The 27,243-nt window shown below is 38.3% G+C and overlaps 1 protein-coding gene and 1 non-coding gene across 2 annotated transcripts; both read left to right on the top strand.

Moving 5' to 3' along the window:
• Positions 1–9,840: 9,840 nt before the first annotated feature.
• Positions 9,841–20,002, top strand: rpl13 (ribosomal protein L13). The gene is made up of 6 exons (XM_034190474.1): positions 9,841–9,929; positions 10,715–10,832; positions 14,055–14,196; positions 17,218–17,391; positions 19,581–19,637; positions 19,802–20,002. The coding sequence occupies exons 2-6, from the start codon at positions 10,729–10,731 to the stop codon at positions 19,958–19,960; spliced, it is 636 nt and encodes a 211-aa protein (XP_034046365.1). The 5' UTR covers positions 9,841–9,929; positions 10,715–10,728; the 3' UTR covers positions 19,961–20,002.
• Positions 19,377–19,456, top strand: LOC117504678. The gene has a single exon (XR_004558876.1). It is a non-coding gene; the product is annotated as a small nucleolar RNA MBII-202 (small nucleolar RNA).
• Positions 20,003–27,243: the final 7,241 nt, after the last annotated feature.

Raw genomic sequence — 27,243 nt, 5'->3', positions numbered from 1 at the left:
CACTCCTCACTCAAAGACTGCCCACAGGCGAATGACGTAACCGTCAGGCGTGAAAAACCTTGCATGCCCACGAGGGTTCAAGCATGTCTGATGTAATCACACGTGATTCAAATCCATATGGTTTTTGAAAAAATAATAAGGTCGGATACTTTTCTAATAGACCTTGTAAACCTCTCTCAGCGTCCATGGAGCTTTGGGGCTCCGATTGCCGAGACGTGCGGTGCTGTGGATTTTGCCGCAAGAAGTCTGTCCTTGCAGCAACAGGTGTACCGGCCGCTTCGCATTAAAACAGCGAGCGTAGCGGAGGCAGAGAGCGGGAGAGGAAGAACGGCGCCCGCTGTCGATGTCGTTGCTGATCTGAGCACACAGATCTGTATCTCACATTCATTGCAGCTTACTTTTGGATGTTGAAACCAGGACGTGTATAAGTAACATTACTAACAGATAAATCAATTTCAATGCAGGATCGGACTGAAGGCGGGAGCGCGTCGTCTTGTCCCTGACGTCATGAAATGATACGGCTGTACAAACTGTTTTCACAGAGGGCTAAATTTTAGCTGCAAATTTGTCATTTTTAAACGAAGATTTCTCCGCTGAATTACAAATTTGGGCTTACAGATTTACTTTACTGCATTCACAAGGGTCTTAGAAATACATATCAGCTATTTCTTTCTGAAATCTGACCATTTATTTCAATGCAGGTCTACTTTAAAAGACAGCCATCAGGCATCCATCACTGCAGAGTGCACCGTATGTCCCACCCCCGCTCGCTCTGCTAGATAAGAGTTTTAATTGGCACATAGAGATGGGGCGGGGCTGCCAGCTAACCAGCGCGAAAGCCACACACAAACAAGAAGAATGCTGGAAGTATCGATGGTGATTACCCGAAAAAATGAAAACAGGCCTCGGTTTTAGGTTTTTTTTTTTTTTCCCAAAACGTCCACCTGCTGCTTCAGGGCCGATTGATTAAGTTTGCACCCTGAGTGGAGGAGATAAACCTGGCACTGTCTGCATTTCTGGTAAGTGGGCTAGCCTACGACAGCTAGCTTTTTATTTGTTCACTAAGCTAATGGGCCTTTCACACTGAATACGTCAGACGCGTCAAAAAACGGTCTAAAAAGCATTATTTTCAATGAGACGCGTTGCTTTTTAGATGCTGACGGGAGCGCGCATTGCCGCTTGTCGGCAGGCTGACGTAGACAAAGTTCAAGCCAATCCAACTTTCTGAGCCGTGACGTACCTTTGCGTTGTCCAATAGGAACGACGCGTCGGACCAAAACACGGACGACTAGTGGCAGAAACCACTGATCTGTACAAAATGGATCGGTGTAGAAATAAACCACTGATCTGTACAAAACAAACATGTCACAGGACTGCTCATTTATGGAGCAGTTTTATGAAGAAAAATCCTTGGAAATGTTTGTTTGTTACCTCAGAATTTGATTACTGTTAAAGTTTAAAACACTTGTAATTAAAATAGCTAAATAAATCAATAAATGGTTCTTTAGAAACCTTTCATCTGTAAATTAAAACCACCTCTTATTTCAGATTAGATAATTTCTTGTTTAACATAAGGAACCTCGGACATTTATTTTTAGAAAAAATAACATGGAAATTTGTACTTTTTTTTTTTTTTTTTTTAAGTCTGGTAGATTTATATCTCATTTCAACCAGAAAAACAGACACTGTAAATAAATACAAATGTTTATTATAAATGCAACAGGAAATAATTTAACAATGACTGCAGTGATTGTAAAGTAGGATTTCTGTGACATAAACCTCTTGATGAATTTTTTTTTTAATGCTCATTTCAACTTGTAATTTTGACAAAATGTAATTGCCTTAATGTTGTTATCAGGACAGTCATTTCTAAAATATGAATTTGAGCACAATAAGTGGAGAGCTTCTACTTGTGCAAATGTCTTAACTTTGATTCGTGGACATTTTTAATGATCCGTTCGTTAAAATATAAAATGAAACAGCTTTTTAAAAAATAATAGTTTTGCCGGTAATCTACAGATGTCTCTTGAGCTTGAGTCCCGTTGGCTGTTGGATAGTGTAGTTTTAAAATGACTGGAATTGGTAAGTGGCATACTCCCAGTAGTTGCATGGTTGTCTTAGTTATTTGGTTGTCTTCATACTATACTTTTGTGCCACTGATTTGGCCTACAATGTTTTTGTCATGGGTTGAAAAGGTTTCTGCAAAGTAAAGCATCTACCATATTTTCATTGTATGTGAATTTTCTGGTAGCTAGCTTCTGTCCTTCAGCCTAGCTGCTGTTTTAATGGAACTTAACATATACTATAATACTAGCTTGTTTATACTGGGTAGGTTTCCTTATGGACCACAAAGCCTACAGGTTCCAGTCCCCCGTTTGGACCTGATGATGGACTGTCAATTTCAACAGAGATTGTGGTAGGAGGCATGAGGCTCTGCAGCCAGTGCATGCTCATGTAGACCAGTGTGTTCTGTTTTGTTTTTGTTTATGCGTCTAAGGGTGAGTCTTAGACTGCAGGCACTTATGTCCTTTGATCATATTGTATGAAAAACAGAAAAAAGGGGAAATTTCACACTTTTATAGTTATCTTTACAATGAAAGTGTTTTAAGAAATTTGTTCTAGTAGTCTATGATGACTTTTTCAGCATCATTATATGCAAATATTGCCGTTTTGTGCTTGTCCCACACCCAGACTTTTGATCTTCAATGATAAAAATGAATGGTAAAAAAAAAAAAAGTTTTTTCTAATGTTTTAAAATATCAGTAAAATAATCAAAACATAATTGGGGTATTCAATGTCATACAACTGTTTTGTTTTTTTGTTTTTTTTAAACAAAATGTAGTTGTCCCACACTATTGCCGTAATTTCCACCACAACACTGTAATTTCCCTTTAAACAGTTTGTATGAAAGATTGTTTGGGTAGTTTCTATGGAGATAAACAGTGACATCAGAGCACATGTATATAGCGCCAAATCACAAACAGTTGCCCCAAGGCGCTTTATATTGTAAGGCAATGGTGTGGTGTAAATTACATTTGGGACAGTAGTGTGGGACAACTACATTTTGTTTAAAAAAAAAAATCACAACAGTTGTATGACATTGAATACCCCAATTATGTTTTGATTATTTTACTGATATTTTATTCAGAGATATTTTAAAACATTAGAAAAAAATGTTTCTTTACCATTCATTTTTATCATTGAAGATCAAAACTCTGGGTGTGGGACAAGCACAAAACGGCAATATTTGCATATAATGATGCTGAAAAAAGGTGAAAAAGTCATCATAGACTACTAGAACAAATTTCTTAACACACTTTCATTGTAAAGATAACTAAGTGTGAAATTTACCCTTTTTTCTGTTTTTCATACAATATTATCAAAGGACATAAGTGCCCGTAGTCTAAGAATCACCCATAAATGCAACACTTTTGGTTTTGCTCCCATTTTGTATGAGATGAACTCAAAGATCTAAAACTTTTTCCACATACACAATATCACCATTTCCCTCAAATATTGTTCACAAACCAGTCTAAATCTGTGATAGTGAGCACTTCTCCTTTGCTGAGATAATCCATCCCACCTCACAGGTGTGCCATATCAAGATGCTGATTAGACACCATGATTAGTGCACAGGTATGACTTAGGCAGTCCACAATAAAAGGCCACTCTGAAAGGTGAAGTTTTGTTTTATTGGGGGGGGATACCAGTCAGTATCTGGTGTGACCACCATTTGCCTCATGCAGTGCAACACATCTCCTTCGCATAGAGTTGATAAGGTTGTCAATTGTGGCCTGTGGAATGTTGGTCCACTCCTCTTCAATGGCTGTGCGAAGTTGCTGGATATTGGCACGAACTGGTACACGCTGTCATTCGCCGGTCCAGAGCATCCCAAACATGCTCAATGGGTGACATGTCCGGTGAGTATGCCGGTCATGCAAGAACTGGGACATTTTCAGCTTCCAAGAATTGTGTTCAGATCCTTGCAACATGGGGCCGTGCATTATCCTGCTGCAACATGAGGTGATGTTCTTGGATGTGGCACAACAATGGGCCTCAGTACAAGCATGCAGATGAGCTTCCCTGAGACGGTTTCTGACAGTTTGTGCAGAAATTCTTTGGTTATGCAAACCGATTGCTTCAGCAGCTGTCCGAGTGGCTGGTCTCAGAGAGTCTTGGAGGTGAACATGCTGGATGTGGAGGTCCTGGGCTGGTGTGGTTACACGTGGTCTGCGGTTGTGAGGCTGGTTGGATGTACTGCCAAATTCTCTGAAACGCCTTTGGAGACGGCTTATGGTAGAGAAATGAACATTCAATACACGAGCAACAACTCTGACATTCCTGCTGTCAGCATGCCAATTGCACGCTCCCTCAAATCTTGCGACATCTGTGGCATTGTGCTGTGATAAAACTGCACCTTTCAGAGTGGCCTTTTACTGTGGGCAGTCTAAGGCACACCTGTGAGGTGGGATGGATTATCTCAGCAAAGAAGTGCTCACTATCACAGATTTAGACTGGTTTGTGAACAATATTTGAGGGAAATGGTGATATTGTGTATGTGGAAAAAGTTTTAGATCTTTGAGTTCATCTCATACAAAATGGGAGCAAAACCAAAAGTGTTGCGTTTATATTTTTGTTGAGTGTATTAGAATGGTTATTCGAATAATGTTTTGTTTGCCTTTTGGCTAGAGATCTGCATTGTGATTTGGCATATGTTTTACACAAGATCAATGCCCTTCTTGATGCAGCTCCAGTTTTACTTGGAGAAACAGACACAGCCCCTGGTGTTGACAAACGGTTTCCCCATAGACTGTACATACAGAACAGAAGATTGTGGAGCAAGACATAGAGCTGAAAGAAGGCCTGGTGGATCAGAAGGATGAGGCAGATAATGATTACACCAGTGATGGGCCCAATTGGCCACCTGATCCAGCTGCTGTCATCAGTCCTCTGGAGCAGGTAACAGATGAGATACAGTGCATCTCGAAAGTGTTCATAATGTATTCACTTTTTTCACATTTCCTTATGGTACAGCCTTATTCCAAAATGGAATAAATGATTTTTTTCCCTCAAGATTTGACTCACAACACCCCATAATGACAACATGAAAAGTTTTTTGCAAATTTATATAGTTTTTTTTATATATATAATATATAAGAAATCACATGTACTTATGTATTCACACCCTTTGCTCAATGCTTTGTTGATGCACCTTTGGTAGCAATTACAGCCTTAGGTCTTCTTGGATATGATGCAACAAGTTTGGTGCACCTATCTTTGGGCAGTTTTGCCCATTCCTCTTTGTAGCACCTCTCAAGCTCCATCAGGTTGGACGGGGTGTGTCAATGCACAGCCATTTTAAGATCTCTCCAGAGATGTTCAATCAGATTCAGGTCTGGGAGCTGGCTGGGTCACTCAAGGACATTCAGAGTTATCCTGAAGCCACTCCTTTGATATCTTGGGATGTAAATACTTTCTGGATGCACCTTAAGTCCTTCTCTGGAAGATGTCTTGATGGCACCATCTCACCTCCATTTCTTCTGCTGGAACTGACAGATGAAGGCGATCGGTATCTTGTGCCTGCTGATATTCAAAATAAAATGGTCAATGCTGCTGTTCTGCATGACCATAACTGTACTTCCAAGAATATCCTATGTAGGTACAAGTCAAACTAGGACTGTGCCCTATTTGATCCATGCAGTGGCACTGACCGTCCTGAAAACAGGAGAAACTCAGTGATGGTAAACAAAAAATATTTACATTGTGTCCTGCTACACTTCAGTCCACTACACCAAGATTTGAGGGACTGTATAACGCTTTGAACATTTCAAACAGGTGGCAGATCAACAACTGTTCAGATGGCTGCAATCTGCATCACAATGAATCACCTTCATTCATTCATTACCTTAATGATGCCAAAATTTTTGTTTCCCACGTCTTTGACATGGACAAGTCTATTTCAGCGTGTTTTTCACGTCTTTGAAAATTTGTTTTTATAAAAATCGGCTACAAAGAGGACTTGCTTGAATACAATAATAGTGTGTTTTATTTTAACTGAATCATTTCCCTTACCAAAAAGTAGTACATGCAAGTATGTTTCAAGTATACTTCCAGTTTACTTTTTATATACTTATCAGTACTATTTTTTGGTAAGGGTTGGTGTTACAAGTAATATCTCCATTTCAGCATTAATGTTTTGTTTGAAGCTATACAAATTGATATATATCTTGTGTACACATTTTTAAAACTTACTGTTTTCTTCTTATTCTGTTCTTATTCTAAACTTATGCTGTTGTTCAAAACACCTGTTTTGAACAACAGACCTTTTTTTTTTTTTTTTTTAAACTATATGGATTTGAATCGTGTGCTTGCATCAGCCAGGCTTGAACCTTCGTGCACATGTGTGAGTTTTCACGCCTGTCGGTTGTGTCATTCGCCTGTGGGCAAGCTTTGAGTGAGCACTGGGCCACCCCCCTCGTCGGATTTTCATTGTCAGGGAAATGTCTGAATGGCTGGAGCAGCGCTGAATCAAATTTTTCCAGAAACTGTGAGAGACAGCCAGGTGGAAACCATTCGGAAGATTCAGACGGCTTTCGGTGGCTTTTCAGTCGAGTGAGTATCCGAGAAATTGTGTAACAGCTGGGCACGTCACAACTTGTCCTGTGAGACTTCTAACACGGACGTGCTTTTGTTGTGCGCCATTGCTGCTCCGTCCCAACGCGCAAAATCCTCCACACGTCTTTCATTACAAAATCTCCTGTAACAGTGGACTGTGCCCCAAAAGTGCTGATGTCCACCTCTTCCACAATTTCTCTGGTAGTCAGACAACGTCTCGGATCAACACAGCGTTCACTTTGGAAATGATCTGGTCGTTTCAGCCTGTCGATGGCCGCTCGGAGCGCGGCACGCCCTCCGCTGCTGTGGGCCATCTTTAATCCGGTTGTAATGCTCAATTTGTGTGACGCCCAGAGTATCCTCACCGAAAGCCGTCTGAATCTTCCGAATGGTTTCCACCTGGCTGTCTCTCACAGTTTCTGGAAAAAATTTGATTCAGCGCTGCTCCAATCGCTCAGCCATTTCCCTGACAATGAAAATTCGACGAGGGGGGTGGACCAGTGCTCACTCGAAGCCTGCCCACAGGCGAATGATGCAACCAACAGGCGTGAAAAAACTCACGCATGCGCACGAAGGTTCAAGCTTGGCTGATGCAAGCGCACATGATTCAAATCCATATAGTTTTTTTTTTTTAAAAAAAAAAAGGTCGGATAGTTTTCTAACAGACCTCGTATATCTTGTTAGTTAGTGCTTTTATTTTGAGCAAGTGCAGGCCCAACAAAACTTTAACAGGAGTTAAGTCCAAAATTGACTTAAATCTTAACTTAAATCAGACAACACAACAATAGCAATATTACATTGATGCTCGAAATGGAGTGGGGAGAAGTAAAACTTATTAAACCCCACCCTAATTTACAGAATAATACTCTCAAAAAACAAAAACAGCATTCGCTTCAAATCATTTCAGAAAACCTCATAAACAACCAGTCGGAATCTTATGCACATGTGCAAAATCACACATACATAATAACTTGTGTCTTATATACAGACATTACCACAGGTAACAATGTTTTTTTTTCCCCAATACCAACAATGGTAATAGAAATACGATGAAGGTAAGTGATGATGTGATACCAACAAAGATAAAAGGAATACCGTAAGGGCAAGTAACATCAAATTTGACGCAAACAGCATAATACAGTCAATCCTCGTTATCTGTATATTGTAACCACATATTTTGTTTGTAATGAAATTTAACCTGATAGGTACATGACATTTAGTTCAAGCCCCAGACTGTTCCATAACTTAATACTGCATACAGACATAGAAAACCTTCTCCTGGTCGTCCTCACCTTTGGAACTATGAAATTCCCAATTCCTCTTAAACTGTGTGACTGATCTAAGAGAAAACATATTTTAAACATTGACTGGTAATAAGTGATGAAATGGTTTGAACATGAATTGTACACTGTATAATTTTACAAGATCATAGTTTTAATAGTTTTGGTTTAAGAAAAAGAGGATTTGTATGTTCAGGATACCCAGCCTTGTGAATAGTTCCTTTGGCCCTTTTTGTAGTAAGAATAGTGATTGAATTGATTGTTTATAATTATTGCCCCATACTTCTACACAGTAGGTCAGGTATGGAAGAATGAGAGAACAATACAAAATATGTAGTACATTGTGATCAAAAATATGTTTAACTTTATTAATTATTGCAAGGCTTTTGGAGACTTTGGATGGATTTGTAAAAGTTAAGTGGCTTTCATTATCTTATCACGTGAAAAGACATAAACAGCAGGCAGCGGTTCCACTAACACAAGGCCCTACATCTTTCAAGATTGACCTAGTAAGCCACATGGCCTAAACATGACATGGCATTTTTGATCACGTAAACATACACACATCTTTATCAATGATGTTAACAGACGTCTATGGGTGATTCTTTAACTACGGGCACTATTGGCCTTGTAAATGTAATTTCCACCACACCGCTGCCTTACAATATAAAGCCCCTTGGGACAACTGTTTGTTGTGATTTGGCGCTATATACATGTGCTCTGATGTCACTGTTTATCTCCATAGAAACTACCCAAACAATCTTTCATACAAACTGTTTAAAGGGACATTAGTGTTGTGGTGGAAATTACGGCAATAGTGTGGGACAACTACATTTTGTTTAAAAAAATTACAACAGTTGTATGACATTGAATACCCCAATTATGTTTTGATTATTTTACTGATATTTTATTCAGAGATATTTTAAAACATTAGAAAAAATGTTTCTTTATCATTGAAGATCAAAAGTCTGGGTGTGGGACAAGCACAAAACGGCAATATTTGCATATGATGATGAAAAAAGGTGAAAAAGTCATCATAGACTACTAGAACAAATTTCTTAAAACACTTTCATTGTAAAGACAACTATAAAAGTGTGAAATTTCCCCTTTTTTCTGTTTTTCATACAATATGATCAAAGGACATAAGTGCCCGTAGTCTAAGAATCACCCTATAAAACCTTACTGCAAACTGTGTTCGGGGTCTCATTCCTGAATGAGCTCCTGCGTGACCTCTGGACAGTGAGAACACCAGATCTGGTATGATTAACTCCACATGAAATGAATTAAACTGTCCTTTTTGTAACAGAGACTCACTGATCCAGGACAGACCCAAAGAACTCAGGGTCTAACAGTGATGACAAAAGAAAAAACAAAAATCACACACTGGAGCAACAAACATATTTAGAGTAAAAAAAAAATGCATGAGTGCTGTTGTTGATATTACTAAAAAGAAATTGAAAATGAATTGGGAGCAAAAAAAAAAGAATAAAAAAACAATTTCTAATAAAATAAAACAGCGCCATCTGTGGTGATGAAATAAAACAGCACCCTCTGCATTGATCACTTGGGTCAGTGATCGGAAGCACCCAGGATCGGTGCTTGCAGACATCCAAGTACCAACCAAGAGCCACCCTACTTGGGTCCTGAGATCTGACAGGATCAGGCGCACACAGATTAGACTGTTTAGAATGAAGTTTTACATTAAAAAAAAAAAAAAAAAATCAAATTGTTTTTTCCTCGCTAAACCATTAATAAAGAAAAAACACTTTTATGACCATTCTAGTTCGCATAAAGTTTTTCATCTAAAGTGTTTTGATTCATATTTTATTTTTTATTTATCATTTGTTAAATTGTGCTGGCTCACCTTCCAGTCCAAAAGATGACTATAAAGCACCGAACGGCAGTTTGCGCCCTGCCGAAATTAGAACTACGAAGAAGAATTATTTGCCCATCCATTGGCTGGTGCGTATATATATCCCACAATGCATTGCTATGACACTTCCTTTTTCCTTTCGGCCATTTCCTCCCGTGTAGGTAGGAGAACTTATTCTGAAGATGTTCAGCAACAAAAAAAAATCTACTTTAATCTTCTGCAGTTTCTTATTGTTTTTTAATCACAACCCATACCCGCAATGTAGTGTATTGTTACTTTTTACATGGTGTGATTATTGGTGTCAATTTCATTTGAGTTTTGGTAAATTTTTGGTGAAACTGCGGTGATGTCTCTTTAAACACGTTTCAGTACATTTTGTCACAGAATAACGGTGCCACTGTCACGCAGTGTTGTATACCATGTCAATTATAGTTGTGCGTTAAATCGGTCTCCAGCTTAACACTTTAAAGCGTTTAGCTTATCTTATTTTAGCATAACGACATTTCATCCTACCTCGAAACGTCCCACCGAGGTTTGGTACGCATGCGTAAAACACAAAACTGGCATTTTTCAGAGGCCACTATAATGGTTTTCCACTTTATTAAATAGAGTTAATACTTGATTTTAAATCGTTTAATTTACTTATTGTTCGTGGCTTGTTTTTTGGTTGATATTCTCTGTGTTAGTATACTTATGTTAGCATGGTGTTAGCTTTGCGATGCCGTGCGTTTGGTGTCGCCAATAAAGTTCTGTTTAGATTAAGCCTACATTCCAGTTTTACTGGTTTCAAGTTATTCGAAACAGCAGGTACAGGCTAAATGACAGAATTTATAACTACTGTAAGCCACTTGACAGATGTGTTGATAAATCCATCCTACGGTAGGCTGTTTCGTCGGAATACCGGCACGGTTCGGGTTTGATGGCCGAGCTTTGTGGTTTATTTCAGGGCAGTAGGCAGCCATGGCTCCCAGCCGCAATGGGATGATCCTCAATCCTCATTTCCACAAAGACTGGCAGAAAAGAGTGCGCACTTGGTTCAACCAGCCAGCCAGGAAACTCCGCAGGTGAGAAAAACTTTAAGTTTAATCACATCCCATCTTCTGAGCCACTTGTTAAACTTCACTTTTTTGCAGCTTTGCTCATAATAAAATATTGTGAGCAATCTAGTTTCTCAGTGCCCTTACCACTTTTTGACAATAAGCGAATAGCACATCTCACTCCACACTGCACTGTGGGGTTGATTGATTACCACTGCTACTAGCCAACATGGTAAAGATGGCAGACTGTAAATAAACATGAGCCATTGGTGCAATTTTACATGACTTTAAAAGGTGGAAAGTCAGAGTGGAAACGTTTTTGTAACTGCTGAGGTCTCTCTGTTCATGGGAAATGCAAAGAGGAGCTCACTGCATCAGCACACAGTGCGGTAACTACAAATTTCATTGTCGCCTTTCTGTCTGACTCTGTGATCACAGAAACTGCTTCCTCAGTGAGAGTGGCCGGTGTCCTGCACGTACTACCTTAGCATAGCACGATGCCTTTGTGCAAACCACAAACGCGGCTAATTTCACGCATTCAGGAGAGGAAAGATGATGTATTCACTGCCAAAGTCCACAAAAAAATACTGATTTCACACAAAAAAATTCATTTTTCCTCATTCATGTCAATAGTGTCTTGAGGGGCGTGTCCTGAGAGGATGTCATCAAAGTTCATATTCCTGACAGTTTGCGGTTTCTGAGCGTTTATCCAGTGATGAAAGTCTTCTGTAAATTACTGGAATTCTGGGTTTTTTACTCATGTGGTGAATGTTAGTTTTTTGAAATAAGCGACACCAAAATCCATTCATTCAGTTCCATGCCCAAACAGTTGGTGGCGGTAATGCTCTGTGTTGGTTTGCAAGCCGCCAATAAACAAAAGAAGAGCAAGGGTTATGTTTGTTTTCCTGGTCACAATTAATGTGGGCTGTCTTCACGAAGTATGTGTTTGTAAACATCTCTGATAAGAAGCCACAGTGCCAATTAACTTTGACGTTTTCACATCATGATCCGAGACTGAAGGGTTAATGTTACATGCCGCTGCACAAAGCAGCGAATGAGAGATAACATTCTGATTGTACCGTGAGCTGCATGTCGTGCTGAAACTACAAAACAAAATGATGAAATGTTGCTGCGCGAGGTGATTTAAAGTTCATCAGAAAATGGAGCTGGTTCAACCCAAAGGACCAGAACAGGCACCTGACTTTTTTTTTATATCATCGTTTATACAGAAAAGCGAACGCTCCGGTAAGTCTTTGATCTTATGTTTCAAAATCTGTCTGGGAAGAATTTACTACAAATTGTCTCCATGTAAACTCGAGCCTGCTAAATCTGCGTTTCATGGTTTTTCTGGACAAAGGGTTTCTGAAGTTCTGGGGTAAAAAAACAAAAAAAACATAATGGCATATTTCACAATTTTGAAAAGAGGGAACTGCCTGTCTTGTGATAACAGGATGAAGAACAAGTTTAGGTGGCAGTGTTTAGAGGAAAAAGACAATGGTCATTTTTTTTTTCTTTTTGTCTTTCTATGTCAGGAAGACAAACCAAGGACGTAAGAAGATATTTTTGTTTATCGCTTGCATTATGCATAAGACAACAAATGTTGGCAATAATGTACTTTTTATTATATTTGTTAAACCTCGTATTATGTTGAAAAATTATATTGATAATGTTGCAAGTTAATTTGACCCGTTCTGTGTAAATCCACTCAAAACAGTCAAAAAACTAGGTTAAACCAATAACTTTATTTTAGATTATATAAACGTTTAGAAAAGATACACTTTTAATCCAACCCTACTTTGAATAACTATTTAGTTAAAGTTAACACTTTAGTGAACACTTCTTTCCCATTTAACTTGGCCCATTTTCTCACATTTTCAACATTCAAAATCTTCAGTGTTCTCCAGACAGAATGCTTTCTGCAGATGTAATTCTTGCATTTCACAAAACCAAAGTACTGGTTGTTTTTTCTTCATGAATTTTTGTCGCTTTTCCTCATCTAAGGTCATGAACTGGTTTGTAAAATCTGGACACTTTGATGTGTAGTGGAATGTCTGTGCATAGTTTGTATGCAAAGATGATGTGGGACATTTTGACCCAGACACTTGAATGTGAACTGTTCAGATCTAAAACAAACATGTCTCTTTGTGCTCAGAGATGTATCTGTGTGCATAAATGTATTCATGTGCTATAAATACTTCTGTTGTTCCATTTGATTTGACAATTATTATTTTTGAGTTGTTTGAATTGTCATTTGCTTTACTGTGTACTTTCTGGACCAAAATGTAAAGTTGTGTGAAAAGACTGGAGTGGGAAAATTGACCTGTCCCAAGAAAAAAAAATTATATAAAAAAAAAAAAAACTTTGGTGGGTAAATAGACCTGAAAATGCGCCAGAATGGATCTGAGATTTCACATTTTTCTGGGGGAGAACCCCCAGATCTCCCCCCCCCCCCCCCCCCCCCCCCCCCGGCCAAGGGCTTTGGTCCTTGCAAAAAAGTTTCTTTTTTTTTTTTTCTTTTTTTTCCCCCCATGGCCCACTTTCATTGCTGTTTATCAGTTAGGTGAAATGATGCTAATTTCCTCATGTTTATGACTTAATTTCTTAGTCAGCTTATTTCACATTTTATTTACTAGTGATGTGCACTTTAAGTTCAGTTATGCTGTTGGATTTGAAAATACTTTTTGAATATTTTCTGTTTTTGGCTGTGCAGTCATGTACATGAGCTGATCTTTTGTACCTCCAAAAACAAATATTTGGGGGGGTCACCTTGTCTGTCACTGAGATTTGTAAGTGCTTATCTTCCTAAACTGATTTATGGTTTTAAGTCACAAAATGGTAGCAAGCCATGTAAAGATGCATGACAGAAATTAATTCTGGTCTGACATGGTCAAGGAGCAGGGGGGTAATAAGACTGTTGTGCTTTCTTTTTTTATTTCTCCATGATGCTGCTTCTGAGGTAAATTTTCTCAACTCCACGGGGATCTCTGTACATGGGCGAGTGCCTGTTTATCACACATCCTTGTATGTAGACTGCACTCTACACTAGAAACGTAAGGCTCAGCCATTCTGATGAGTCGTGCCAAACAACTGCGCGTGCAGAACTGGTCTGTGCAATGTTTACTTTTCTGCTTTGGATTGCAAATGTTTTTACACGCACTTTGGTCAATTAAGACTTTGGCTTGATGATTTTGGGTTGACAATTTGCAGAAAACAGTTTTGTCATAATTTGACAAAGCATTCTTTCCTTAGGCGAAAGGCTCGTCAAGCTAAGGCTCGTCGCATTGCTCCCCGTCCTGTAGCTGGACCATTGAGGCCACAAGTCAGATGTCCCACCATTAGGTACCACACCAAGGTTCGTGCCGGACGTGGCTTCACACTTGAGGAACTTAAGGTAACCAGCCCTGCTGCATTGTCTTGAAATTTTTTTTTTTAGAAGCTGTCACTTGTATACTGTATCTGAACTCGCCTTTTAGTTGAACCCCTGTCAGTCACTTCAAGAAATCTTCCACACACAGAATTAATCCACAAGCATAAGTCTGTGCTGGGCTCAAATAATTTGACTTGCATGCGATAATCCATCATTGATTATTAAATGATAGACAAATTCACAAACGGCTGGCTTCATACTCTGTAGATTCAAATAAAATCCAGTCCATGTGGTTACAAGTGTTCCAAATACTGAGGCTAATAAATAGCAGAGGGTAACTACTACTACTGCTAGACTCCTAGCGTCAAGGACTTAAGGGTGATTCTTTAACTACGGGCACTATTGGCCTTGTAAATGTAACTTCCGCCACACCATTGCCTTACAATATAAAGCGCCTTGGGGCAACTGTTTGTTGTGATTTGGCGCTATAGACGTGCTCTGATGTCACTGTTTATCTCCATAGAAACTACCCAAACAATCTTTCATACAAACTGTTGAAAGGGACATTACAGTGTTGTGGTGGAAATTACGACAATAGTGTGGGACAACTACATTTTGTTTAAAAAAAAAAAAAATCACAACAGTTGTATGACATTGAATACCCCAATTATGTTTTGATTATTTTACTGATATTTTATTCAGATATTTTAAAACATTAGAAAAAACGTTTCTTTACCATTCATTTTTATCATTGAAGATCAAAAGTCTGGGTGTGGGACAAGCACAAAATGGCAATATTTGCATATAATGATGCTGAAAAAGTCATCATAGACTAATAGAACAAATTTCTTAACACTTTCATTGTAAAGATAACTATAAAAGTGTGAAATTTCCCCTTTTTTTTCTGTTTTTCATACAATATGATCAAAGGACATAATAAGTGCCCGTAGTCTAAGAATCACCCTTAAGCGTTTTACTTGAGGTTTGCATGTCTAACAAAAACATTACTTGGCACTTGGCTTCTAAAGCAGTGCTTTGTGTTGGGAATACAGAATGTGCCAGGTTTTTAAATGTTTAATTGTTGCATATACACTTCACATATGATCATCTGTACATTGGCTTAAAGAAGCAGTTTACTTGCATTTTGTGCCTCAACATTAAAGCCCCATAAAAATTATTTTTTATCATCCTTGACATCAGAAAAAAGTGATGTGGGAGGGCAGATTTTTTTTTTTTTTTTTTTTTTTCGGGCAGATTTTTTTTATTTTATTTTTTCTTAGAAACAGAGAACAAACAGTACAGTAAAAGTTTGAGGCTGGGAAATTAAACTGCTTTCTTGCATGAAGTGGTAAATGGGACTTATACTCCGGTGCAACTTATACATTTTTTTTATACGAATTGTGTAGCATGTCCGTCGTGGACCGACGACGGACAGAGAGAAGATGGTGAGAAAGACGGTTTGAAAAAGTCTTATAAGGACAAGAATCCGTGGAATTGTCACTGGCTTCATCAACACACCTGAAAGATAAAAGAAACGGGAAAAGTGAACTGTGCCCTCTCAGGAAAACACGGTAAGAATTTTTCTCTCCCTGGAAAATAAACATTCTTCGGTTCAAACAGGATTTTAGACAAGATTATGACTTTTTTCCACTAATCTAGACTTTCTTTCATTGTAAAAAAGACATTGCGGCTTTGAATGGATTTAGGCTGCATTAATGTACACAACAATATGTGATTTTACTATAAGGTGTGTTGTTAATATTTTGCCATGATTTTCCAAATATTCTACAAGTTTTAGCTGTGGTTTTTGAAATGCTGTAACAGTCTTTTCAGTCTTCATAAATTTCATGTAGTTTAATTGTTCTGAGTTAATGCATAATTTGGTTTACAGTTAAAAGGAAAATCATACCAGGTCCTACTTCCATGTCATATTCTGTTATTTCAACATCATCATTGACAGGTCAAATAAAAGGTTGAATGTAGGATCATGCACTAATTTTGAGATTTGTTTTTCCAGGAGATGCTGAAAAAAGTATCATTAGATAAAAATTTAATTCTGGGGCCCCACAGGGCCCTAGACCTCAGCTCCTGGGGAGCTGTACACCCCCCCCCCCCTGCAAATTTTCCTCAGATTTCACAATTTTCATTTCACAGCCCTGATTCAGGGTGGCTTTTTTTGCTTCTCTCTTTCACTTTGGGTTGCCACATAAGATTTGGTAAGGATCTGCAAGTAGATTTAGCAAGTCTTGCGCTGAATGCCCTTCCTGATGCAACTTCGCATTACTCTGAAAACAGGCAGAGGTGGTCTTGAACTGGAAACAAGCACATCAACTGCTTGGTGACTATGCTCCTCAGATTGGTGGTCCAAATAATTTACAAGTTTTAAGGCGTGAGGGTTGTTACCTAATTAGTGAAACAAATAATACCTACCTGTACCTCAAGTTAGTGGTGTCACAGAAAGTTTTACTTTGATTTAAATTAAAGTGGTATATAATAATGAAAGAGAAAGAAAACAGGGTCTACCTTTTGTAGATATTTCTGTAAATATAGCCCCAATCATTCTCTCTGTTGGAAGTATTGGAAATCTCTGACATTACAGTGAAGTTCCAACAACAAAAACAAATATGGCTGCTGCTGATGATCAGTCTTGTGTGGCAATCAGACTCTGAAGGTTTATCCATTTGTATAGTACAGAAATGCTGTGTAGCTTGGAAATGTCTATTGTAAATGTGAAATAGGTTCATTTTTTTTTTTATATTTGGAGATATTCTTGGTTAGACTGGAAAAATTGTGTGGGCCTTCTGTAGTCTGTCCCCCCTAATGTTCAGTCGGAGCCTATTGGCTGTCATGCAAGTGTCTGTGTGTAACCTTAAAAATGTGTGACTACTCATGAATATGCAGTCACAGGAACAGAATTCAAATGATGGATTTCTGTAGAGCCAGTATTGTTTAAATGTAAACATAAATTGTCCTAGAGATAATTACGATACTAATGAAGAAGCTTTTTAATTATTTTTTTCTAAGTTGATGTGGTTCTCTCTGCAGGCAGCTGGTATCCACAAAAAGACGGCACGCACCATCGGCATTGCTTTTGACCCTCGTCGTCGTAACAGATCCACAGAGTCTCTTCAGGCTAATGTGCAGCGCCTAAAGGAGTACCGGTCCAAGCTCATCCTCTTCCCCAGGAAGGCTTCTGCCCCTAAAAAGGGTGACAGCACTGTAAGTGTCTCTAAGTGTTGCAGGAAGTGTAAGAATGGAATTTAAACCAAACACATTCCACTTTGAAAGCATGTGGACAAAACCTCAACATAAAATGATTTTTGTGTTAAAAATACGTCTTCACTAAAATTGTTTAGCTTTTACTGGTTGTAATTAGGTCTTTGCCTCTGCGTTTTTCTGTGCATTTGTTTCCTGCGTTTGTGTGGTGTTGAATTGTGGGTGTCTGTCTTACTCAGAAATTTGTGGACACTCTTTGCTGTCAACCACCACAGTGTATACTGATATATCACAAAAGCCAGCTATTTGACATTTTGAGACCTGCATATGTCAGTTAATCCTGAAAGATTCTTTCTTTAAATGTTGCTATTGTTTACTATATCATTTAATGAATGAATGAGTTAATTAATTTAATGTGTTATTTGTTGGCAATATTGTTTGAATACATTCATGCCAATGGGGGGGGGGGGAGCTTCTCAAAGGTTGTATATTTCTTTTCCATCATTGTGGTGTGAGAGCAGTCTCATGTTAGTCACCAACATGTTCAAGCTTGCTTCAGTCAGGATATTTGCTTGCCGAGGTGTGGATATTGTCAGCTTACTAACAGTCATCCATTGAAGGGGAACTTTTTTTGCACTGTAACGAGTGTTATATAACATTAGCGTTATAGTATTTCCTATTCAAACATGACATCACTGTTTATAACATTACAGCAAACACGTGCTAAGGCTGATGAAATGGTCATTGTTAATGTTAACAAAAATATTTTTTTCCATGATAATTTAGAATCTACTGTTACACCCAGCAGCTTAGTCTCCTGTACCTGATTTATTCTCATTAATTCTAATGTTTAATACAGGATTTTTCATAACGCGACTAGAGCCAATAATCGTACAATTAGTCTTTGCTATATTTAACACTAGCTTATTGGATATAACCCAACTACCTTAAACAGTTCCATGTTTAAGACAGTTTCTAAATCGTTATGTGAGCATGCTGATGCATTAACAGTAGAATCATCTGCATACATCACTATATTAACTTTATCAAAAAATATATGGTAAATCATTTGTGAAAATGGTAAATAATAATGGACCGAGACAAGTCCCTTGTGGCACACCACATGCTACACTCCTGGTGCCAGAAAAGCTGCCATAAAAAAAAAACACTGTGCTCTGTTGGATAAGTAGCTATAAAACCAGGTAAGAGCTGATGGCTCAAAACCGTAACCACGAGTTTTTCCAAAAATTTAACATTACTCAGATTAGGTATATTTTCACTTAATTTATCTAGTTTACTTATAAAGTAATCAATATAATTAGCAATATCTACTGGTTTAGTTATATTTACCTCAAGAAAATAAGACTTTATTCTATTTTTCTTACCGGTCAACTGATTTAAAACATTCCATATCAGTTTGTTGTCAGTTCCAGCCTTCTGAACTTGATCCTCAAATGTTTTCTTTTTATTCAATTTGGTAACAGAATTCCTCATTTTATGATACAGATCCCAGTTTATTTCCTGTTATATTTTTTTTTCATCTGATTTCTCATTTTAATAGTCTTTCAGGGTGTGAGGATATTCCTGTCGGTAAACTTCCTCAAAGGAGCATCAATAAACTATTAAATCTTGCAAGTGCAATTTCAGGATTATGAATAGATAACACCTCAGACCAATAAATAGCTTTCACATCATCAACAAATTTCACATCATTAAACCTTTCATAAGACCTTTTGAATGTTACTGTGGGTCCAGGTCCACCTACCATTGTGGCTAATACAATTATGATAGAAATTGGGGGTGGGTGGGTGGAAAAACTACTCGGGAACAGAAAATCTCTTTAAATGTAATAAGTGAATTGTGAAAGTCACTACAAGGCCATACAAGAACCACTTCACTTATTGCTGTTTACTTTTTAAATACATCTGATAACATTGTTGCCAAGGGCAACAATAGAAGTGAATAGTATAAAGATTGCTGCAGTCAAATGATGACGAATTCTCCGGAATCTCTGTAAATCTGTGATGAAGCCTTTTAACCCCTTTTCTGATGACTGCTGCTGATCAATCTTAAAAAAAAAAAAAAAAAAAAAAAAAAAAAAAGCTACAAAGTAGACTGCGTATTACCTGATTTCAATGAACTGTATTTTTCCACCCTTTTTCCTTGAATACATTTGTTTGCAATCATTTCAGGAGGAGGAACTGAAGATGGCTACTCAACTCACTGGTCCAGTCATGCCCATCAAAACTGTAAGTTGCAGCTCTCGCAAGGTTGTAATTATTTTAGTAATTTTATTCTGGAAATGTCTGCCTACAACAACAAAATCTGACACGTTAGATCATTTTCCATGTGGCACGTTGAATCTGGAATTAGGGTCATTAAATATCCCGGGTGTCTGCTTTATCTGCTTCAGGTGTACAAGAATGAGAAGGCCCGGGTGATTTCTGAGGATGAGAAGAACTTCAAGGCTTTTGCTAGCTTGCGTATGGCCCGCGCTAATGCTCGTCTGTTTGGCATCCGTGCCAAGAGAGCTAAAGAGGCAGCAGAACAGGACGTGGAGAAGAAAAAGTGAAAATAGTTGCACAACTTTACAAAATAAAGTGTCAAAAAGATTGCAATGTTTTTCTTGTTTCCATCACTTTGACATTTGAGTAAATATGCATTTAAAAAGCAAGGACAGTTGTGTCCCCTAACCGGTTATTTTTTTTATTTATTTATTTTTATTTAATCAATGTGGCCATTCCTGCTGATTGGTTAGTTTAAGGGGAACTAAAGCAAAGTGACCTGCATATTTATTTTCCAGTCATGTGAGTCTTCTGGAAGTTCTTTAAATTTTTGTTCTTGGTTTTCAGGAGAGGTCAGGGTCAAATGTATTGTTGTAAAATCAATTGGAAACCATGTTACAGGTTAAGGCAGATTTTTATTTTTGGGATGCGTGGGCCTTGGTATCATGCGTCTTCGAAGAAGTTGAAGCCTGTTATTTTTGCTTACTTTTCACACCGTTTATTTGCAAAAACAAAGCACAACATCCAGGATTTGACACTAACGCTTGTCCGCTCGACATTCGCAAATGAACTGTGCTGTCGGACATCTGCTCCGTGACCCTCTCTTACCCCACATGGGTCATTCCATCTGAAATCATCCATAATAAGGGGGAAGGCCCAGTTTTATAGTTTTAGAATTGCCTGGTTTTGATATATTTTGTAGCTCATGTTAAGAGAAGAATGGTCTTGGCGGCAGCTCAATATCTTGTTTCGTTTAGATTCTATGGGGGTTAGGAAAAGGGGCCCTTTTCCAAACCCCCATAGAAATTAACCCCCTGGGGGCCACGCCATTAATTACCAAAAAATGGAATTTGGACAAAATGTACTGAAAGTGTGCTGACTTTGATGTGCATTTAACCTTATTTGCCTTGTCATGTGAAAAATGCTCTTTGGTATGTTGGTAGTACTAATGTTAGGCTTCCTTGAGATGCAAAGAACAACACAATGTCCTCAGATTTTGCCCAAAATTAACCCTTGTCCCGCGATTTTTACCAAATATGTTCCTTTGGCGCCTCCTTTTGGGCATGTGGGCATCTTTTGATTTTTGTTTTGTCGTTTCTGTGAAGGCTCTCAGTTGTCCAGGTGGTTACCATAGTAAAGAAGCTTGAATCATCGGCCCAGTCGAAGATTCAAGTTTCTCTACTTTTGTTTTGTTGGTCTCAAATGAAAGGTCTTCATTGGAACTTCAAATTAAACCTGGTACCAACATCTACCAGTTACAAGTGCCGTCTTTATTGGTAATCTTCAGTTTTCAGCTTAATTGAAATGTACATGAAAATGTACAGGAAATATGACAGTCCATCCAGCATGTATACACATACATTGCTACATTATAAACTATAACTGAATAAACAAAGCACAGTAACTAACGTGTAGCTAGCTCTACATAAGCTATGCCCATGCATGGACTAACTTAAGTTCATGCAAAGGTGGTTATTAATCATATGAATGGAATTTTTTCCTTAATGTTGACTTCAGACACACCTTGCATAGGTTTGCTTGTGACAGGGATCATTGGTGTTTTTAAGAATCTGTGTGTATATATACATGCTGGATGGATTTCAGAATGGTTATCGTATAGACTGTCATATATTTCCTGTACATTTTGATTAAGATGAAAACTGAAGATTACCAATAAAGAGGGCACTTGTTTTCCCATCAGGCCTCTTTGTTAGATGTTGGTACCAGGTTTGATTTGAAGTTCCAATGAAGACCTTTCATTTGAGACCAACAACAAAAATCAAGATGCCCAAAGGGGGGCGCCAAAGAAACATTTGGTAAAAAAAAATAGCCGGACAAGGGTTACGTAATTTTGGGCACAATCTAAAGACATTGTGGTGGTGTTCTTTGCATCTCAAGGAAAGGCCTAACATTAGTACTACCAACATTCCAAAGAGCATTTTTCACATGACAAGGCAAATAAGGTTAAATGCACATCAAAGTCAGCACACTTTAGGAACATTTTTTATTTTTTTTTTTTTCAAATTCCGTTTTTGGTAATTAATGGTGTGGCCCCCAGGGGGTTAATTTCTTAAGATGTACATTTGCATAAACGTTAAGACAGAATAAACAAATTCTGAAAATATCAAGTTTATCTTTTCGAGTTTTTGATTTATGGCCAAGTAAACATGGTCACAAACGGAACACAGAGGGTTACACGGACACGCCCCCTTTTTAAAACCACAGAATCTAAACGAAACAAGATACTGAGCTGCTGCCAAGACCATTCTTCTCTCAACACTGGCTACAAAATACAACCCCTGGCAAAAATTATGGAATCACCGGCCTCGGAGGATGTTCATTCAGTTGTTTAATTTTGTAGAAAAAAGCAGATCACAGACATGACACAAAACTAAAGTCATTTCAAATGGCAACTTTCTGGCCTTAAGAAACACTATAAGAAATCAGGAAAAAAAAAAATTGTGGCAGTAACGGTTACTTTTTTAGACCAAGCAGAGGGGAAAAATTTATGGAATCATGAAAAACAAAAGAACACTCCAACACATCACTAGTATTTTTGTTGCACCACCTCTGGCTTTTATAACAGCTTGCAGTCTCTGAGGCATGGACTTAATGAGTGACAAACGGTACTCTTCATCAATCTGGCTCCAACTTTCTCTGATTGCTGTTGCCAGATCAGCTTTGGAGGTTGGAGCCTTGTCATGGACCATTTTCTTCAACTTCCACCAAAGATTTTCAATTGGATTACGATCCGGACTATTTGCAGGCCATGACATTGACCCTATGTGTCTTTTTGCAAGGAATGTTTTCAGTTCTTGTTCTATGGCAAGATGCATTATCATCTTGAAAAATGATTTCATCATCCCCAAACATCCTTTCAATTGATGGGATAAGAAAAGTGTCCAAAATATCAACGTAAACTTGTGCATTTATTGATGATGTAATGACAGCCATCTTCCCAGTGCCTTTACCTGACATGCAGCCCCATATCATCTGACTGTGGAAATTTACATGTTCTCTTCAGGCAGTCATCTTTATAAATCTCATTGGAACGGCACCAAACAAAAGTTCCAGCATCATCACCTTGCCCAATGCTGATTCGAGATTCATCACTGAATATGACTTTCATCCAGTCGTCCACAGTCCACGATTGCTTTTCCTTAGCCCATTGTAACCTTGTTTTTTTCTGTTTAGGTGTTAATGATGGCTTTCGTTGAGCTTTTCTGTATGTAAATCCCATTTCCTTTAGGCGGTTTCTTACAGTTTGGTCACAGACGACTCCAGTTTCCTCCCATTCGTTCATTTGTTTTGTTGTGCATTTTTGATTTTTGAGACATAAAGTTTTCTGTCTTGATGCTTTGATGTCTTCCTTGGTCTACCAGTATGTTTGCCTTTAACAACCTTCCAATGTTTGTATTTGGTCCAGAGTTTAGACACAGCTGACTGTGAACAACCAACATCTTTTGCAACATTGCGTGATGATTTACCCTCTTTTAAGAGTTTGATAATCCTCTCCTTTGTTTCAATTGACATCTCTCATGTTGGAGCCATGATTCATGTCAGTTCACTTGGTGCAACAGCTCTCCAAGGTGTGATCACTCCTTTTTAGATGTAGACTAATGAGCAGATCTGATTTGATGCAGGTGTTAGTTTTGGGGATGAAAATTTACAGGGTGATTCCGTACATATTTTTTTCCCTCTGCTTGGTCTAAAAAAGTAACCGTTACTGACTGCCACAATTTTTTTTTTTTTCCTGATTTCTTATAGTGTTTCTTAAAGCCAGAAAGTTGCCATTTGAAATGACTTTAGTTTTGTGTTATGTCTGTGATCTGCTTTTTTTTCTACAAAATTAAACTGAATGAACATCCTCCGAGGCCGGTGATTCCATAATTTTTGCCAGGGGTTGTATATCAAAACCAGGCAATTCTAAAACCATGAAACTGGGACCTTTGTTGATTTCATATGGAATGACCCACATGTCAAGCTACCTTTCATCCACATTTAGAAAAAAATCTGATTTAAAAAAAAAATCTGAGTACTAAGTTCTCTGGGACACACAGCTCCGAGGTGGGGGGAAAGTAAGCGTGATCTGTCAGTACAGGGTGATGCGAGCTTTACAAACAAATTTGCGTTTCATTTTTCTGTGCGCTGCCTCTGATTGTGTAAGAATAGAACCAATGAGTAATTTAAAAAAATGTTTTTTTTTAATTCCTCATGGTATGAAATACGGGGCATATAGCGATCAGCATGTCTATCTGTTGATTTTCGCTTCTTGGCTCGATCTCAAGAACCATTTGACCAATCTATATTATAATAGCCGTGTGTGTGGCTTTGGTAATGCAAAAACCTGGGAGAGCTGACATTGCTTATGTGTTTTGGGTAAAAGATGAACGCTGCAAGAAAGTTGATAGGACTAATATTTTTGGATAAATTAGCATTTTTAGCTAACCAATAAACAATGATGTGCTCCCATGCACCATGGGAGTTTATGGTTTTAAATGCTGTCATTGTGGGTCATATCAGTGCTGTTAGTGTTATCGATTTATTGGAATTTTGTAGGATTAGTCACTTTAGTATTGCTGTTACCACGAGTGACTTCAGCCTCACGTTTCTGACACCAGGAGTAAAATGTGTATTGTGTTTGATCTCCACCCTGTTTGTGTCTCAAATTAGAAACAGCTGCACGTGGTAAAGATTAACGGCTTTGTGCACGCGCGGTTTCGATCAGGGACAAACGACACAGCTGACATTTGCTGTTTGGTGTGCTTATGTCTTTTGGTCAAGGATAAACACCGCCAAAATGGAGTGCTGATCGCACTAATAGTTTTGGAAAAGCTATGAATATTAGCTAATGTTGCTAATTACATTTTGGACTCACGCCTTTCCAGCAGGGGGCAGCAAACCTTTGTATTAAAAGCATAAGTATAAGTGCGTATAATTGTAAATACGTTTAAAAATACATGAATGGCACAAAAAAGGGAAAACGTTTTTTCAATGTGGTCCATTTAAGATTCAAATGACAAAATGGAAGTAATAAAATGAGTTATAATGCAGTCAGTATGTATATAACAATCTGCACAATTTACATCAAGACAGTAAATTAAAATATGTAATTAACAGGAAATAAAAGGATTGAGTTCCTCTTCTAAAAAAAATTGTTGAGGTCTAAGGTTCTAAAAATATTCTGGACTGACACCATTCCAACTCATTGCTTGATTTACTACCTCCCTTGAAAACTGTCTACCTATTTTAAAAACACTACCCTATCTAGAGCCTGTGGATCCCCACGAGCAAAACTCTAGTTTCATATTTAGCATAAGGGTGTACTTGGGTGATTCCTTCTACACTGATCAATTACAGTGATTTTTGGGTAAATTTCAAGGCCACAGCAAGATATTCAAGATACAGTATTGTCATTGTCACTTTTGTTGCAATATCTTAACCAGCTGACCAACTTCATTCATGTTTAGCATAAATGTGTACTTGGGTGATCCCCCGGCACGTTGTGTTAATGATTGGTGGGGACTGGGGGATACGTCATCTCCTGATGACTCCTGTTTCCATATATGCTCAATCGTTCTGAGGATGGCATGAATTACATATGGATAAAACCTTACACGTCAATAAAGTAGTACTTCCCACATAAGTGGGTTGCCATGTGCCTTTTACTATGGAGTGGCTTCCGTCTGGCCACTCTGCCATATAGGCCTGATTGGTGGATTACTGTAGAGATGATTGTCCTTGTGGAAGGTTCTTCTCTCTCCACAGAGGAATGCTGGAGCCCTAATAGAGTGACCATCAGGTTCTTGGTCACCTCTCTGATCACTCAGCATAGATGGACAGCCAGCTCTAGGAAGAGTCCTGGTGGATCCTAACTTCTTAGATTTATGGATGATGCACTGTGCTCATTGGGACCTTCAAAGCAGCAGAAATGTTTCTGTACCCTTCCCCAGATTTGTGCCTTGAGACAATCCCATGTTGGAGGCCTCGTGCCTTGAACTTCATGCTTGGTTTGTGTTGTGACATGCACTGTCAACTGTGGGACTTTGTGTGTAAACAGGTTTGTGCCTAAACAGGTTTGTGCCTTTCTAAATCATGTCCAATCAAGTGAATTTACTCCCGGTGGACTCCAATGAAGTTGTAGAAACATCAAGGATGATCAGTGGAAACAGGATGCACCTGAACTTCATGGCAAAGACTGTGAATACTTCATGTGATTTGTGTGTTTAAAAAAAAAAAATCACATTGTCATTATGGGGTATTGTAGGCAGAATTTTGAGGAAAAAATGATTTAATCCATTTTGGATTAAAGCTGTAACATAAGTGGAAAAAGCGAATACTTTCTGGATGTGCTGTTCATTTTATTTTCATATTGTGACTATCGGTTGTTACAGAAGCACAACTTGCAAAGTCAAATGTTTGGATAAGGTAGAGACAACATGAATAGTCCAATATATAGGCCCATCAAAATGTGCATTTTTATGACTAAAATGAGCAAGCAATGGGATTGAGATATTATTTAGCTTTTGAATTGAAGCAAATCGCATGCAGTATTTTAAACTTTTCAGCCCCCAAGATCGTTTTAGGTGATATGCCAGCAATATTTGAACCTATTAGGAGTTAGAAACCTTAATAAGTAAGCTATTTTTTTGTTTTTGTTTTTTGCGTTTGTAAGCACCAACCATATGAAGCTGTTTGTACTCTTTGTGCAGATGAACAGCAAAATCGGTGGAATACTTTGGGTTTACTTGTCACAGTAACTTTGGTTTTACTGGAACGCTTGCAGAATTGCCTCATTCTGCTCGAGCTGTAGCCCTTCTATTTACATTTTGTTTCAGTACCTCTTCAGTTCCTACTTCTACCTATAGGGGGCATTAGAAGGACGTAATGTAGAGTTTATTTTCCACAGGGTTACCTGGCACAGACGTGACTGAAACCGTGGCAGTAAGCTGGATTGGGTTCATGTAGGGAAAAGGGGAATGGTTTTAAGATGCAAGTTCGCAGATGTAACATTACAGAGGGAAACTGAAAAGGAAGCATTTCTGGCTAAATTGTTGTGGCAAACCGAGCGGTCCACCCCTAAAACTCTGTCCGCTTTTTTGCATCAGCGCATGTGTCATTTCAGACTACAGCAGCAGGTCTGAGATGGAGTCTCTTCACCCAAAGCAATCAAATGGATTAATGGGATTATAAACCATCAGATGATAAAGGTAAAACCTCTTAAATCATTCGTAAGTCAGTAAGTCAACGAAATTCTGTCATGCATTGAAATGTCAGGCGCACAGTGAAAGCATCAGCTAGCAGCTTGTTTAGCCGTTGCACTCTGATCGCTTCTGCCACCTTTTACGAT

Source organism: Thalassophryne amazonica, chromosome 2 (genome assembly GCF_902500255.1).
Source record: "Thalassophryne amazonica chromosome 2, fThaAma1.1, whole genome shotgun sequence".
In the NCBI taxonomy this organism is placed as follows: Eukaryota; Metazoa; Chordata; class Actinopteri; order Batrachoidiformes; family Batrachoididae; genus Thalassophryne; species Thalassophryne amazonica.
Note: the sequence above shows the minus strand (reverse complement) of the source record. Positions and strands in the feature narration are given on the sequence as shown.